General features: G+C 45.2%; 1 protein-coding gene across 1 annotated transcript; it reads left to right on the top strand.

Moving 5' to 3' along the window:
* Positions 1-21: 21 nt before the first annotated feature.
* Positions 22-6,154, top strand: LOC110486782 (ankyrin repeat domain-containing protein 40). Its single transcript, XM_036941476.1, has 5 exons — positions 22-588; positions 1,095-1,243; positions 1,556-2,164; positions 2,427-2,608; positions 3,670-6,154. Exons 1-5 carry the CDS (start codon positions 455-457, stop codon positions 3,811-3,813), a joined length of 1,218 nt encoding a protein of 405 aa, XP_036797371.1. The 5' UTR covers positions 22-454; the 3' UTR covers positions 3,814-6,154.
* Positions 6,155-17,112: the final 10,958 nt, after the last annotated feature.

Raw genomic sequence — 17,112 nt, forward strand, 5'->3', positions numbered from 1 at the left:
GGAACATACAACTTTCTTCCCACTGTTGTTACACTCAAATCTGTCCCCGATATGGGAGGAATAGTTGACAGCGCACGTCGGAGCCTTTACGCAACACAGCTACAATGTAATGGACTTTTAATTTCAAAACTCATTTAAAAGAGTTGACAAGCCGGTGCAGCAACAACATATTACATTAAACTAACCGCTGACCATTGATGGTGTCCTTTGATAAACATTGTTCCTGTTTAAGCTTAACGTTACGGACATCAACAATCTTGCGCGATCCTAGTAGCTGTAAAGCTAGCCATCTAACGTTAGTCAGTTAACGTTAGCTTCTTAGCTAACAACACTCCCCGGCTATTTTTAGTGCAATTAAGCAGCTATTTCCAGACCAAGGCGTCACCCTCTTACGACCTGTAAAGTCATTATTGTCTCCCATGATCTCGTTAAGTTAGCTAATCATTTGTACAAAATGTCAACGACATCGTTGGATAAGGAATTGCAAGAGCGCTTGAGAGAGGCGTCTGCGATTGGAGACATCGACGAGGTGCGGATTTTAGTGGAAAGCGGAGTAAATGTCAACTCTCAAAACGAAATAAACGGATGGTAAGTGTGTCTAATACATATATATATATATATCAAACTTAAACACAAGTTGATCAATAATCACCCGTCCTTACATGTTATTTATCGATTGATTGTTAAAATGCTGCCGGCGCAATGTTGGCAACGTGCTCTATGCAATGGCATGTCAAATGTCACCATTTCATGCTGGCCTAAGAAGAATAGTGAGTTATCCAATTATGCCTAGATGGCAATCTCCTTTAACTGCAAGTGATGCAAATATACCCCCGTGTGGGTTCTCAAGTTTGACTATGATGACAATAAAAATGAACTAGTAAATAAATGTTGGGTGCAAATATTTGCGTAGTTAAAGTCGGTGAACACTGTACTTCATCTGGATCTACCTCCAGTAGCTACTTTATCATTCACAATTACCGTTCCCACATTGGCTGTTTGAGTCATCATCATGCAATGTCAATCTTTCATCAACATTATGAATAATCCCAGAGCAGATCAGAGGCTTACTTTTTTCATTGTCTCCTATTCAGGACATGTTTGCATTGGGCATGCAAGAGAAACCACAAACCGGTTGTGTCGTACCTGCTGAACTCTGGCGCTGACCAAGAGATCCTCACTGCTAAAGATGAGCTGGCTGTCCAGCTGACCTCTAAGCCTGAAATCAGAAGACTGTTAGGAGGTAAATGTCCCATCACATCACCACTCTCCCAGTTATTACTGTTTTTGTGTTAAAATTATCTTAAACATGTTCATGAAATATCTGTATAATAGCTGTATTTTGGATTAGAAGCACTAATGCCACCCCTAAGCACTAGTTCATTGCCAGTGAATTGTTTTACCTGCTCATAGTTAGGGTCACAATTTGGGTAATGATCATAGATGGAGACTCCTGCCAGGACCTGCTATGTTTTGGGTTTCACAGCATGCTCTGGGCATGTCAATGTTCAAGGCTCCCCCAGTTCAATGTGGTGTCTTATATATTTTTTCACAGTTGAGGAGGAGGAAGTGCCTGAAATCAAGGAGCCTGAGTTGCCAATCATCCCAAACTACCTGTCCAACCCGCCATTCATGTACAGTAAGATGGACAACAAGGCTGAGCTCATATTGGCACAGTTGACCCAAAATGGCAATGGAGACCACTCATCAGATGACCCACACAGTGACTCAGCTTCCCTGTCGCCCACCCACGAGCAACAGCTGACTCAGCAACCGCAGAGCCTACTCTCTGACACCCCGAGCCCGAGGGAGGGGGCCTTCATCCCATTGGCGCAGCAGAACGGAGTGTCGCCTAGCCCCGCCTCGTCTCTCACCGTCAACGGAGGCCTGCCTATGGACATCTCCATGGAGCCCCACCTGGTCAACCATGGGGAGTACCCACACTCGGTGGCCCATAATGGGGCTGTGTGCTCTCCTCCCCTGCCCTCCCCCAGCCCCAGCACCACCAGCAGTAGCAGCCAAGCCCAGGTGGCTAACGCTAACCCATCTATGACCCGGCAGCAGTCCCTCCCTCAGCAGCTCAACTGTGGCCAGGGTGCTGGGGGTAACATGCCTGCCTTCCAGCCTTTCTTCTTTACCAGTACATTCCCTGTCAATGTGCAAGGTAAGGACGGTCGCCACACTGCTAATGTTGTGGTGTTCGATCAAGCATTGATTTGAGTCAACAGCAGAGCTTTTTTGGAGCTAATCCCATTGCATGTTGAGCCTGTTTTATCACTGCTCTGCACTTTCAGACCCATTATCCAATGCTTTCTCCCCATGTGTGTGCCTGAATGTGCCCCAGATGCTGAGTGTTCTCTCTACTGCATCTTACACACTGAAGTAGCTAGCGTAATCTCGTTGGTGTATTTGTGTGTCTCTCCCAGAGCTGGTCCTAAAGGTGCGCATCCAGAACCCCAACGCACGGGAGAACGACTTCATCGAGGTGGAGCTGGACAGACAGGAGCTGACCTACCGCTCGCTGCTTCGGGTGTGCTGTCGAGAGCTGGACATCAGCACTGAACACGTGGAGAAGATCCGCAAGCTGCCCAACACCATGCTACGAAAGGTATGGAATGGCAGAGGCACGCACACGCAGGCACAAAAACACACACATGCATCAGAAGGGTGATGTTTCGGGTGGCTCTGGTACTCAAACTGGCTGGTTATAACACTAGTGGCTGAGCACTAGCACTGTGAACCCTGAGGCTGCAGCTACCGTTCCACTCCACTAACCAGCTCAATGGAGCGAGCAGGCCAGGGCAGGGCAGGGCCAGACACCACTAATAAAAGATGCAGGGCAGGCAGGAACACTCCTAGACACACCTCGATGACAGTTCACTGCTCTGTTAGGTTGGAGCGCAACGCTGTTCTGTTAGGTTGGAGCACCACACTGTTCTGTTAGGTTGGAGCACCACGCTGTTCTGTTAGGTTGGAGCACCACGCTGTTCTGTTAGGTTGGAGCACCACGCTGTTCTGTTAGCTTGGAGCACCACGCTGTTCTGTTAGGTTGGAGCACCACACTGTTCTGTTAGGTTGGAGCACCATGCTGTTCTGTTAGGTTGGAGCACCACGCTGTTCTGTTAGGTTGGAGCACCACACTGTTCTGTTAGGTTGGAAACACTGATCATGACGGCTGCTTGATGATGGAATGATGGTCACCCATTATTACCATTTTAATAAATAATTTGCATGAGAGCGAGAGTGTGTACAGCTCTATTCTTTTCTTATGAGTTAGGGCCACAGAAAATGTTCATTGTCACAATGGTTTCAAACTTTTGGGTTGATTATAATGTTTGCAAGTTAATTGATTTGAGCTACATTGTGTTCCATGGCACACGGTAGTCCCATCTTGCACTGCATGGGTGGATTTGATATGAAAACAATGTCACCCATCCAGTTATGAAGGGAGCTGTTGTCACATTATGTAATCCCAGAACAACTGCTGACTAAGACTGACACACACACACACACACACACACGTCTCTTCTATCCTCCCACTTAATGTCTGTAAGTCCTGTGTGTGATGAACCATGTATGTACTCGATTTTGTACCGTAATCACTACAAACAAGTGGACCTTTTGTGGACAATAAAGATGTTTTATTGAATGTAACTTTATTATTCCCAGGACAAAGACGTGGCTCGGCTGCAGGACTTCCAGGAGTTAGAGGTGGTGCTGGAGAAGGCTGAGGGCCTGGCACTCCTCTCTGGGGCGGGAGGCCTCACCGACAGACCCTGCTACAACATGAAGGCCTCCAGACTCACCTACTAGAGACCAACAGGACGGACAGACACACAGACAGACAGACCCTGCTACAACATGAAGACCTCCAGACTCACCTACTAGAGACCAACAGGACGGACAGACACACAGACCCTGCTACAACATGAAGACCTCCAGACTCACCTACTAGAGACCAACAGGACGGACAGACACACAGACAGACAGACCCTGCTACAACATGAAGACCTCCAGACTCACCTACTAGAGACCAACAGGACGGACAGACACACAGACAGACAGACCCTGCTACAACATGAAGGCCTCCAGACTCACCTACTAGAGACCAACAGGACGGACAGACACACAGACAGACAGACCCTGCTACAACATGAAGGCCTCCAGACTCACCTACTAGAGACCAACAGGACGGACAGACAGACCCTGATGTCCATGTGGACCCTACTATCTCTCTATTGACCGTAATAGCCACTATCGTTATTAGTCCATTTCATTGCATTATGATCCGGTGTCGTTCAGCCAGCGTTATTGGGGGTTTGTTTAAACATCCTGTTGTGTTAGCTAGGTAACGTGGTCGCCCTGCCTGTCCTTGCCTTGCTCCCTGCCAGTCTGTCCCCATGCAGCGCTCGCTAACCGATTGCTCATGCATCATGTCCTCAGTTATATACTGAAGAATTTGGGTCTCCTTCCCTCTTCTCTTCCCTCTGTCCCTCTCTCTCTCCTCCCTCTCTAGTTTGTGTTGTCGGGCTACAGTGGAACATTGGCATTGAGGGACAGTGACAGTCTTCCTAGATGGCTTAACTTATGTACTGTACATGGATCCCTTTGTACTGGGCATTAGTCATACATGTACTGGGGACTTGTCTCCTGGATGAGGAGGGGGTTGAGAAGAGTAGAGGGCATTTGAACAGCTCTTCTGATATACAGCCATGGCTCTTATTAGTCCAACATGGGCGGCTTAGTACAATGTTGCGACACAGCTGACTTGCACACAGCAACATGCAGTACTGCCGCTTGCTTAGTGGGCATAGCAGGTGGCTGCCAACGTTCCAACTGGCATTCACACCCATGCTGCAGACTGCACACACACACACTCAGTCATACTCCCACACTTCAGTGATATTTCCAGTTTTTCCTTCAGTGGTTGCCCATGTTATCACACTACCCTGTTTATTTGTTCTTAGGTGGATGCCTGATGGAGCTTTTAACAGAGATGTTGCTTTGTGCTGCTGAGGTTTGATCATCTAAGAGGGAGTGGGTGTGAGTGTTGTCTCTTGCCAATTGAGAAGTTTTTGTTAGTTTCGCAGAACTGTTTATGTGCTTAGTAAGCAAACAGATGCTTCAAGTTTCATCCGTATTGTTAAGACAATGTGTCTGTTTCTTAAAGAAGTCTCTTCGTCAGTTGGAAGATAACAGCCTTCTAACAGATTCTATGGTTAGCTAGCTCCACAGACACCGTCTGGATTCCAATCAAACACCCAATGTGGAACAATTCTTCATTGCTCCTGCTCTATGAATTTAGTTTTATTCTACAATGTTTACTTGCTGAAACAAAACTCATTTAGATTAACATGTATTGGGTGCAGGGGCAATATTGACATGTTCTACAGTTTGGTTGAATGTTTGTGTGTGTGAGGGGTTCTTTTCAATGTAACAGTTATTGGGTCTAATATTCAACTGACACTTTCAGCTGTGAATGAATTGAATGGTAGACCGTTCCTATAGAGTTCAGGTATTATTGATTTAAGCAGAATCCGCTAGGTTCACTTTAGGGGAAGTATATTCCCAGCTCAAGTAGGGGTTCCCCTAAAATGAGCATTTTAAACTGTTTCTGGATCGCTTCACTTAAGATACTTCCATTTACTGTGATTAGATCAAAACCAAATACAAACCTAGACAGAAACATAGTCTGGTTCTCCACAATAGATTATCTATCATAAATGTCCTATTTTTGAATTGCTGTATGAAATGTTTTTTCGGGGTGAACTGAATGACGTGGGCAAAGGACAGTTTGAAAGGATGGTTTCTGTTTCATAAGTTTGACACGGCTGTTATGTTTGAGTTCTTCTATAACACGTTTCCCAGCCATTCTCCCTGTTGCTTCTATCATACAGTGCATTTGTCATAATACACAAGATCACACTGCTCTGTGAGAACATTTTAAACACATAACCTACATTAACATGTAAGCTAGCTAGAGATCAAATGTTAGCTCTTGAGGGGTCCCCGAGTTTAACCTACTGACTTTTGTCAAGTTGTGGTGTTTGCTACTTCTTTGTTTGAGAATAAATGACGATTCATACACAAGAACACAACCGTTAGTAGTGAAGCTGAATGAGAGTGCATTGATTGAAAAGATTACTGCTGAAAATGCTTTATGACAAACACATTTTCTCATAGAGGAAGACTAAGAACCTAACATGTCCTATCAGTCCTTTATGCTGGTTAACACTACAGAAGTTTATAAACAATCAACAGTCAGTTACTAACAAAGGCGTTAATTGTTTACCGTTCAAATGTATACCTTAAGCTCTGGCTGTCTTAGTATGTGTTAATGATTATATATTTTTATTCATTTGTCATTTCCTTTTTTAACGAGAAATGTCTTTAGTTTGTATCGATGCCTACAAGTATGGAACGTGTTTATCAATGGGGGTGAAAGGGAAGGTACAGTGCCTTGCGAAAGTATTCGGCCCCCTTGAACTTTGCAACCTTTTGCCACATTACAGGCTTCAAACATAAAGATATAAAACTGTATTTTTTTGTGAAGAATCAACTACAAGTGGGACACAATCATGAAGTGGAACGACATTTATTGTATATTTCAAACTTTTTTAACAAATCAAAAACTGAAAAATTGGGCGTGCAAAATTATTCAGCCCCCTTAATACTTTGTAGCGCCACCTTTTGCTGCGATTACAGCTGTAAGTCGCTTGGGGTATGTCTCTATCAGTTTTGCACATCGAGAGACTGACATTTTTTCCCATTCCTCCTTGCAAAACAGCTCGAGCTCAGTGAGGTTGGATGGAGAGCATTTGTGAACAGCAGTTTTCAGTTCTTTCCACAGATTCTCGATTGGATTCAGGTCTGGACTTTGACTTGGCCATTCTAACACCTGGATATGTTTATTTTTGAACCATTCCATTGTAGATTTTGCTTTATGTTTTGGATCATTGTCTTGTTGGAAGACAAATCTCCGTCCCAGTCGCAGGTCTTTTGCAGACTCCATCAGGTTTTCTTCCAGAATGGTCCTGTATTTGGCTCCATCCATCTTCCCATCAATTTTAACCATCTTCCCTGTCCCTGCTGAAGAAAAGCAGGCCCAAACCATGATGCTGCCACCACCATGTTTGACAGTGGGGATGGTGTGTTCAGTGTGATGAGCTGTGTTGCTTTTACGCCAAACATAACGTTTTGCATTGTTGCCAAAAAGTTCAATTTTGGTTTCATCTGACCAGAGCACCTTCTTCCACATGTTTGGTGTGTCTCCCAGGTGGCTTGTGGCAAACTTTAAACAACACTTTTTATGGATATCTTTAAGAAATGTCTTTCTTCTTGCCACTCTTCCATAAAGGCCAGATTTGTGCAATATACGACTGATTGTTGTCCTATGGACAGAGTCTCCCACCTCAGCTGTAGATCTCTGCAGTTCATCCAGAGTGATCATGGGCCTCTTGGCTGCATCTCTGATCAGTCTTCTCCTTGTATGAGCTGAAAGTTTAGAGGGACGGCCAGGTCTTGGTAGATTTGCAGTGGTCTGATACTCCTTCCATTTCAATATTATCGCTTGCACAGTGCTCCTTGGGATCTTTAAAGCTTGGGAAATCTTTTTGTATCCAAATCCGGCTTTAAACTTCTTCACAACAGTATCTCGGACCTGCCTGGTGTGTTCCTTGTTCTTCATGATGCTCTCTGCGCTTTTAACGGACCTCTGAGACTATCACAGTGCAGGTGCATTTATACGGAGACTTGATTACACACAGGTGGATTGTATTTATCATCATTAGTCATTTAGGTCAACATTGGATCATTCAGAGATCCTCACTGAACTTCTGGAGAGAGTTTGCTGCACTGAAAGTAAAGGGGCTGAATAATTTTGCACGCCCAATAATTCAGTTTTTGATTTGTTAAAAAAGTTTGAAATATCCAATAAATGTCGTTCCACTTCATGATTGTGTCCCACTTGTTGTTGATTCTTCACAAAAAAATACAGTTTTATATCTTTATGTTTGAAGCCTGAAATGTGGCAAAAGGTCGCAAAGTTCAAGGGGGCCGAATACTTTCGCAAGGCACTGTAGGTTGCAGCTAGGATGAAACCAAGTGTAAAGCCACAGTATCTACTGTGTTGAATGGGTTGAGTGTAAATGTTGAAGAAATACAAGACTAACTTGAACTTGTCAAATGGACTCTCCAGAGAATGTTGTATTCCTAACGTGTGCCACGAGACCGAGAGGTACCTGGTTGAAGAAGCTGAATGATGATGTTTGAAATGCCTATGGCCATTTTGTGCCCAGTGAAGGAGCACCAGTGTTCTAGAATGTTCCAGAATGAATACTAGTTCTGTGAAATGGATGACTAACATTGTACTGATTGATTGCTCATGTTCTAGGAAGAATACAGTAACTTTACCTATGCATTCAGAGTCTGATATTTTTATATGTCCTGTGTACCTTTGATACATTCCTAATAGGCACTGTTTAACTTGTGTTTGATTGTGAAGACCTGTACCTGTTCTTTGATAAAGCATGGTGGGTAACTTGATCAATCTGTCCTTTTGTCTGAAATTGGTGGTTATATCAAAGGATCAGATGGTCATTATGAATATGGCAGAGAACTGAATTGAAACCTCCTGTGTTTCTGCTAAGATCCACTAGAGGGTGTAGATAGGTCAGTGTTGACATGAATCAACCATGCCAATGCAGTGGTGTAACTGTTCACTGCCTTGCTCTCCTCCCAAAGTAAATCATTTCAAATGAAACATGCTTTAATTTCATCCAAAAAGCATGATTATGTGGAGCTTTAAAATTGTTTAACTAGATTGATTTGAGAGTCTGAATGTAATTACAATAGGATACACAGTGTACAAACCATTAGGAACACCGCCCTAATATACTGTAGAGTTGCACCCCCTTTTGTGCTCAGGACAGCCTCAATTCATTGGGACATGGACTCTACAACGTGAAGAGCTTTCCACACATGTTGACTCCAGTGCTTCCCACAGTTGTGTCAAGTTGGCTGGATGTCCTTTGGGTGGTAGATCATTCTTGATACACACAGGAAACTGTTGTCTGTGAAAAGCCCAGCAAGGTTACAGTTCTTGACACACTCAAACCGGTGAGCCTGGCACCTACTACCATATCCTGTTCAAAGGCACTGACATCTTTTGTCTTGCCTGTTCACCCTCTGAATGGCACACATACACAATCCATGTCCCACTTGTTTTAAGTCTTAACAATCCTTATTTAACCCGTCTCCACCCCATTCATCTCCACTGACTGTAGTGGATTTAATAACAAGTGACATCAATAAGGGATCATAGCTTTCACCTGGATTCACCTGGTCAGTCTATGTCATGGAAATAGCAGGTGTTTCTGATGTTGTGTACACTCAGTACATAGTGTAGATACCTCTGAAAACATGATTCTGCCTGGTTTAAGGTTTTATGCAGATGGCTAAAGAAGAAGACTGGTTCAGTGTAGTGTCAGACGAAGGTAGAAAACCTACAGAAGCACGTCACTTTAGTTCACACACAATTTAGGAGTGGAAAAGTCATTCATTTGTTCAACTTTCAACAGCCTAGTCATCAACCAATCTCTTCATTTATTCCAGTCCATTGACAGTGGCAGTTTGGTCAACAACAAAAAAAGACAATTTTATTTAACAATTTAATAATACATAACATCAGTAAAATAGTTTTTTAGATACTGGGGTACACGATGTTATGGGCCAATGCCAGCTTACGCTGCGGGACCCTTTTATCAACTGATAGCCACAACATGAGCCTGATGACTAAGATTCAGAATGACCCTTGACATTTTATTTGGAGCTGTCTAACTTGTTCTTGGTGAAGTTGGGGGAGCTACTGTACCAGTTAGTGCATGCATAATCAAATTGATGCTTCACTAACGGTGATGAAAGTTTTTTCAAGGTCCCTTTATCTAGAAACGTGGCTTTTGGTGACCTTGGTAACCAGAAACAAGCATGGGATTTGTTTTCCTTCCTACCGTGGCTCAGTGGCAGGCAGACCTTATTCCTCTCTCCAGTCTCACTGGTGAAGCTCCAAGAGAATGATTGGATGTGTAGATTGACCTCAGGGACTTTGACACAACATAGCTGCTTCCCCAAGTACAGGTGGGAGTGGGGTCTCAAAATAACACAGCTGCTTTAGTCGGAGTGGAATCTCATAACAAAAGCTAGAACTGAACAGCCCTAGGTGAATGGGGCAGAAATCCTACAGGTGACAGGAGCAGAAATCCTTTAGGTGACAGGAGCAGAAATCCTTTAGGTGACAGGAGCAGAAATCCTACAGGTGACAGGAGCAGAAATCCTTTATGTGACAAGAGCAGAAATCCTTTAGGTGACAGGAGCAGAAATCCTTTAGGTGACAGGAGCAGAACTCCTTTAGGTGACAGGAGCAGAAATCCTTTAGGTGACAGGAGCAGAAATCCTTTAGGTGACAGGAGCAGAACTCCTTTAGGTGACAGGAACAGCAATCCTTTAGGTGACAGGAGCAGAAATCCTTTAGGTGACAGGAGCAGAAATCCTTTAGGTGACAGGAGCAGAAATCCTACAGGTGACAGGAGCAGAAATCCTTTAGGTGACAGGAGCAGAAATCATTTAGGTGACAGGAGCAGAAATCCTTTAGGTGACAGGAGCAGAAATTCTTTAGGTGACAGGAGCAGAACTCCTTTAGGTGACAGGAGCAGAAATCCTTTAGGTGACAGGAGCAGAAATCCTTTAGGTGACAGGAGCAGAACTCCTTTAGGTGACAGAAGCAAAAATCCTTTAGGTGACAGGAGCAGAAATCCTTCAGGTGACAGGAGCAGAAATCCTTTAGGTGACAGGAGCAGAAATCATTTAGGTGACAGGAGCAGAAATTCTTTAGGTGACAGGAGCAGAAATCCTTTAGGTGACAGGAGCAGAACTCCTTTAGGTGACAGAAGCAAAAATCCTTTAGGTGACAGGAGCAGAAATCCTTCAGGTGACAGGAGCAGAAATCCTTTAGGTGACAGGAGCAGAAATCATTTAGGTGACAGGAGCAGAAATCATTTAGGTGACAGGAGCAGAAATCATTTAGGTGACAGGAGCAGAAATCCTTTAGGTGACAGGAGCAGAAATCCTTTAGGTGACAGGAGCAGAAATCCTTTAGGTGACAGGAGCAGATGTCAGATGTCTTTAGTGGCTGTTCCTGATAGTTAGTTGTGTACAGCTTTGTTTTCAGCCGGTCCACACACACTTGACCCTGCACACAATGTCTGTATAAGTGTTGACATGTACTATAAAAGCCCATGTTCAAGAGTGCAGGAATGTTATTATGTTCTCTTCCTAATTTAAAGAACACAAACAGTGAGTAAGCTATCGCCACACTGCCCCCAAATATGTGCGAAGTGCACAAGCTGGTTGGAAAAGGAATGAAAATATTCCTCATGTGGTCAGCAGATGTTTTAAGGCCTGCTCAACTGACAGAAGAGCAAGGCACTAGTTGCGTAATTCCAACCGGCTGGAAAGTAACACTTAACGGAGTGATATTTGTGTGCTGACGTGCTCGTAGGTGTGTGTATGTGCGTAGGTAAGTAGGTCTCTGTATGTTTGTTTGTTTGCTACATGTCTAGCCGCTGTCTGTTTGGTCAGGGCGGGCGGATATGTGTGGGAGTGTGTGTGTCCGCATGTAGTTAAGTCTATGTACCTGCGTGTTTGACCTTCATACATGTTCTGTGTGTGTGTGTGTGTGTGTGTGTGTGTGTGTGTGTGTGTGTGTGTGTGTGTGTGTGTGTGTGTGTGTGTGTGTCTGCACACGTGTGCCATGTCTAGCCATCATGTGTCTGGCCTCCTCCCTGGGTCAGGGTCTAGGAATCAGCTTAGGCTGCTGCTGAGGCTGGACGCGTTCCTCTCCTTTGTCTTGGTGTCAGACACTTTAATAAGATTAGAACCAGCAATAACACCTTCATTGTTTTTTTAACAGCCCTCAGTCCCTACCCAGACAGAACCATCTGCAAAGCCAGTGGCTGGCTCTTCCATGGCCAAGGCTCCTAAGTGCTTTTAGGGTCAGAAACTTTGGATATGTTCCCCGCAGGAACGGAGACAAAGGGCGACGTTACTCACAGGTACCTAAAGCGATGGGTTTGGACTGTGGCCCTGCACCATGGTTTTCGTGCAATTCGTGCCGTTCACCGGGGGATAAAGCACAGCGCTACTTAGCTGTTGCACAAATGCACATACAACATTGTAAACCCACTGTAAAAAGAAAAAAAGGCAGGATTGGAAAAACATTTCAGGCACATTCTAAGCCCGCTGTGTATTTCTGAGGGCTTGTACATCACAGTGGGAAACAGGTGCTGTACTGGTCACAGCTTCAAGGAGATAATCAGGTGTTACTGCATCGCTAAACTCGTAGAAAATGTTTTGCTAACTAGAACCTTAAAGGGTTCTTTGGCTTTACCCATAGGAGAACCATTTGAAGAACCAGGTAGAACCCAAAAGAGTTCTACCTGGAACCAAAAAGGGTTCTCCTATGGGGACAGCCGAAGAACCCTTTTGTATAGCTTGGTCACAGGTCATTTTCTGGTGGATAAAAATCATAGAATTAGATGCTGATTCAGAAGTCAGTGTAGGCAGTGAAGCCCTTGACCAGCCCTTGACCGAGGCAGTCTTTGACCAGCCCTTGCCCGAGGCAGTCTTTGACCAGCCCTTGACCGAGGCAGTCTTTGACCAGCCCTTGACCGAGGCAGTCTTTGACCAGCCCTTGACCGAGGCAGGCTTTGACCAGCCCTTGACCGAGGCAGGCTTTGACCAGCCCTTGACCGAGGCAGGCTTTGACCAGCCCTTGCCCGAGGCAGTCTTTGACCAGCCCTTGACCGAGGCAGTCTTTGACCAGCCCTTGACCGAGGCAGGCTTTGACCAGCCCTTGACCGAGGCAGGCTTTGACCAGCCCTTGACCGAGGCAGTCTTTGACCAGCCCTTGACCGAGGCAGGCTTTGACCAGCCCTTGACCGAGGCAGTCTTTGACCAGCCCTTGACCGAGGCAGTCTTTGACCAGCCCTTGACCGAGGCAGGCTTTGACCAGCCCTTGACCGAGGCAGGCTTTGACCAGCCCTTGACCGAGGCAGGCTTTGACCAGCCCTTGACCAAGGCAGTCTTTGACCAGCCCTTGACCGAGGCAGGCTTTGACCAGCCCTTGCCCGAGGCAGGCTTTGACCAGCCCTTGACCGAGGCAGTCTTTGACCAGCCCTTGACCGAGGCAGTCTTTGACCAGCCCTTGACCGAGGCAGGCTTTGACCAGCCCTTGACCGAGGCAGTCTTTGACCAGCCCTTGACCGAGGCAGGCTTTGACCAGCCCTTGACCGAGGCAGTCTTTGACCAGCCCTTGACCGAGGCAGTCTTTGACCAGCCCTTGACCGAGGCAGTCTTTGACCAGCCCTTGACCGAGGCAGTCTTTGACCAGCCCTTGACCGAGGCAGTCTTTGACCAGCCCTTGACCGAGGCAGTCTTTGACCAGCCCTTGACCGAGGCAGTCTTTGACCAGCCCTTGACCGAGGCAGGCTTTGACCAGCCCTTGACCGAGGCAGGCTTTGACCAGCCCTTGACCGAGGCAGGCTTTGACCAGCCCTTGACCGAGGCAGTCTTTGACCAGCCCTTGACCGAGGCAGGCTTTGACCAGCCCTTGCCCGAGGCAGTCTTTGACCAGCCCTTGACCGAGGCAGTCTTTGACCAGCCCTTGACCGAGGCAGTCTTTGACCAGCCCTTGACCGAGGCAGGCTTTGACCAGCCCTTGACCGAGGCAGTCTTTGACCAGCCCTTGACCGAGGCAGGCTTTGACCAGCCCTTGACCGAGGCAGTCTTTGACCAGCCCTTGACCGAGGCAGTCTTTGACCAGCCCTTGACCGAGGCAGTCTTTGACCAGCCCTTGACCGAGGCAGTCTTTGACCAGCCCTTGACCGAGGCAGTCTTTGACCAGCCCTTGACCGAGGCAGTCTTTGACCAGCCCTTGATCGAGGCAGTCCTTGACCAGCTTCATTTTGATTAACAACACATCCCCATATCCCCATCTGTCAGACTGCAACTCAAAGATGCCAATTATTGGAGGTTTGGTTGAACTGAACTAATTGTTCTTGATTGTATGCTAATCTATCCTTTGTCCTGTGACTCAGTATTCTATAAATTATATTCACTATCTAATATTGTCCTGGCAAATGTGTAAAATGTTCCCGTATTTGAGAGGGCAGGGTGGCGAGAAGGGAATCTAGGTAGGAACAGAATAAGAACAGATTCAGTATCAGATGTAGGTGTTTTCTCAGAATGACAGATCACATCACACATCACCCCATCTGGACCTTATTGGCTTGAGTTGACCAAGGGAAGAGGGCTTTGTGTGGTGGTTGTGATTATATTGCTGGTTACAAATCACACTATGTCAACCTGTGAAATAACGCAATTTGGGGAATTTTGAAATAGTGTCTAGTTTTCAGTGAGCCACATTTCATTATGTTTATGGCTTTCAGCTTTTTTACTTGTAGATTGATGGAGTACTGCCAGCAGGGAAAGACAGTACGAGAAAACACCTCACACCCCTGTTTATTTTAACAGGAAATAAAATCCTTTGTAAGAACACCAAAACACACAGGACTTATAGAATATTTATGTGACTGTTTTATTATCATGTCTCCATACTGTGAAATTGCGTGGGTTTGGATAAGATTATATAAGTGATCAAAAAAACATTGTGCTTGTTTTGGACAAGGTTCAGAGAGGCTGCAAAGTCCTCACAGAAGGTCAAAAGGACTGTTTGCAGACAAGACATATAGGCTGAATGCAGGGAGGGTGTCAGAGTGCTTGGAGGGGGTTCTCTGGAAATCGTTATTCAATATGTGACATGTTTTCAAGCCTTCATGTGTCAGCATTGGTGGGAATGTTGGGGTCTCAACCTCCCAGGGGTGAGGGCTGGAGGGGGAGGCTGGGGGTGAGGAGGCATCAAACCGTCTGAATGCATGTTGTGAGAAAAGGGATCACTTTGTACTGTTGCTCAGATTATGGTAGTGTGTGTGTGTGTGTGTGTGTCTAAATATGCGTGTGCACTTGCGCGCGTTAGTGTGTTAGCTTGTGTTTTAGTGTGTGTGTGTGTGTGTGTGTGTGTGTGTGTGTGTGCGCGCAAGCGTTCACACACGTTGTATATGCACATGTATGAGTGTGTTTGTGGAATATATGAATGTGTGTGCATACATGTGTGGAGTCTGTATGTGTGTGTTTATGTGTGTGAGCAGCAGGTTGCTAGTCTGCCAGTGTGCCTGGTCAGTGGGTCAGTGAGGGCTCTGACTGAAGTTAGAGCTGCAGGGGCCTGGGCCTCTTAGACACAGCAGGGACTCCACTTGGAAGGAGACTGGATGGAGAGAGACTGATTTAGATTTACACATGCATACAGACCACTCAATCCATGTCCCATAGAATGTTGGGTTGACAGCTATGGGAAAGATCCTGTTGTACCTCTGTGTGTGAACATCATGGACCCTCTCTCTTTCAGAACTAACCACAGGACGGCTCATAGTAATGGCTGGAAAGGAATACATGGAATGGTATTGAACACATCAAACATCTGGTTTCCATGTGTTTGATACCATTCCATTTACTCCATTCCAGCCATTGTTATGTGGCGTCCTCCCCTCAGCAGCCTCCCGTGGAACTAATGTTCAGAACAGTGATAGTAGATGGGCTGAGAGGTCTCGGAAAAGGGAAATTAGGCAGAAAGGGAGTTGTTCTTAAGGTAGGCTGTTCCTTTGCGACACTTCAAAACATTGTGTACTCATTTCTTCATTGAGTCCTCTGTTGACTGTTTATAGCGTGTCATGCCAAGGTTCTGTCAGTGTTATACAGGTCTTATGACAGAGGATCAAGGTGTTGCTGATGTTTCCATATTCATCAGTGGCCGAGTAGGGAGATGTGTGAGCGTTCTCCAGAGTTCAAAACAAACCTTTGACCCCAGGATGACAAGCAGAGTTGGGGAGTAACTGGTTACATGTAAATGACATGTAATCTGATTACATCAAAAATAAAAAATAAAACAACTGTAATCAATTACGTTACAAGCAAAAATATTGTAATCAGATTGCAGATACTTTAGAAAAAGAATAGACGATTGCTTCTTGGATTACTTTAAAATTCAGAGAGGATGTTTGTGAAAACAAATACGTTATGCCATCTATCTGTTTTCTCAATGATATTCAATTCAGCATTGAAAAGGGAGCAAGTTTAAGTTTGTTGCAGCTGAGGGAGTCTGATCACATGTCGGAGACCACTATGATGACACACCAAATGCATTTGATGGATCATTTTTGTCTTCTTCTAATGCCTCTTAAAGGTAAAGTAATCCAAAAGTAGCTGAAAGTAATCAGATTATGTTACTGAGTTTGGGTAGTCCAAAAGTTAAGTTACTGATTAAAATGTTGGACAGGTAACTAGTAACTGTAACTGATTACATTTAGAAAGTAACTTACCCAAGCTTGGTGACAAAATACTGTGTCTGTGAAGAATATCACTGGGTATGGTGCCATCACCAGGAGACCCATAGTGTGACCCATTCACACTGTACATACAGTATAGTACGACCTACAATAGTCATCATAATTTAGTCAGTGCTTATATTTGTCCTATTTCACACATGTACAAGTGTGTTTTATATGCATGTGTGAATAGGAAATGTGTTTTGCATATCACAACTCTGTGAATAGGAAATGTGTTTTGCATATCGCAACTCTCCCTGAGACACCCTTGGAGAGTGGGGAAAACCATTGTCTATGGCAACCCTGGAGATTTTAGGGTTAAGTCCCTTGTTCAAGAGCACGTCCCTTGTCGGCTCTGGGATTTGAACTAGCGACCTTTCGGTTAGTGGCCCAATGCGCTAACTGCTAGGCTACATTCCACCGAGTATCATATAACCTACAGTAGCAGGAGAGAAGTCTCAGAGCAAAGATCTCCAAGAATTCGACCCTTGCCTTCCCCAGGCAAGTATTATGGATGTCTTCAGCTCATTCCACATGGTTTTACTGATTCATCTCTGAAGATGTAAACCCACTCCTGGGAAAGGTTGAAAAAAGCACTATGCAATGTGTTCAATAAGGC

The sequence above is a fragment of the Oncorhynchus mykiss genome, chromosome 13 (assembly GCF_013265735.2).
Source record: "Oncorhynchus mykiss isolate Arlee chromosome 13, USDA_OmykA_1.1, whole genome shotgun sequence".
NCBI lineage: Eukaryota > Metazoa > Chordata > Actinopteri > Salmoniformes > Salmonidae > Oncorhynchus > Oncorhynchus mykiss.

Excerpts from the sequence above, each read along its gene's own strand:
- LOC110486782 (XM_036941476.1), top strand. The coding sequence starts at position 455 with ATGTCAACGACATCGTTGGATAAGGAATTGCAAGAGCGCTTGAGAGAG. Across the intron at positions 1,244-1,555 it reads AATCAGAAGACTGTTAGGAG|TTGAGGAGGAGGAAGTGCCT; the intron begins GTAAATGTCCCA and ends ATTTTTTCACAG. Across the intron at positions 2,165-2,426 it reads ATTCCCTGTCAATGTGCAAG|AGCTGGTCCTAAAGGTGCGC; the intron begins GTAAGGACGGTC and ends TGTCTCTCCCAG.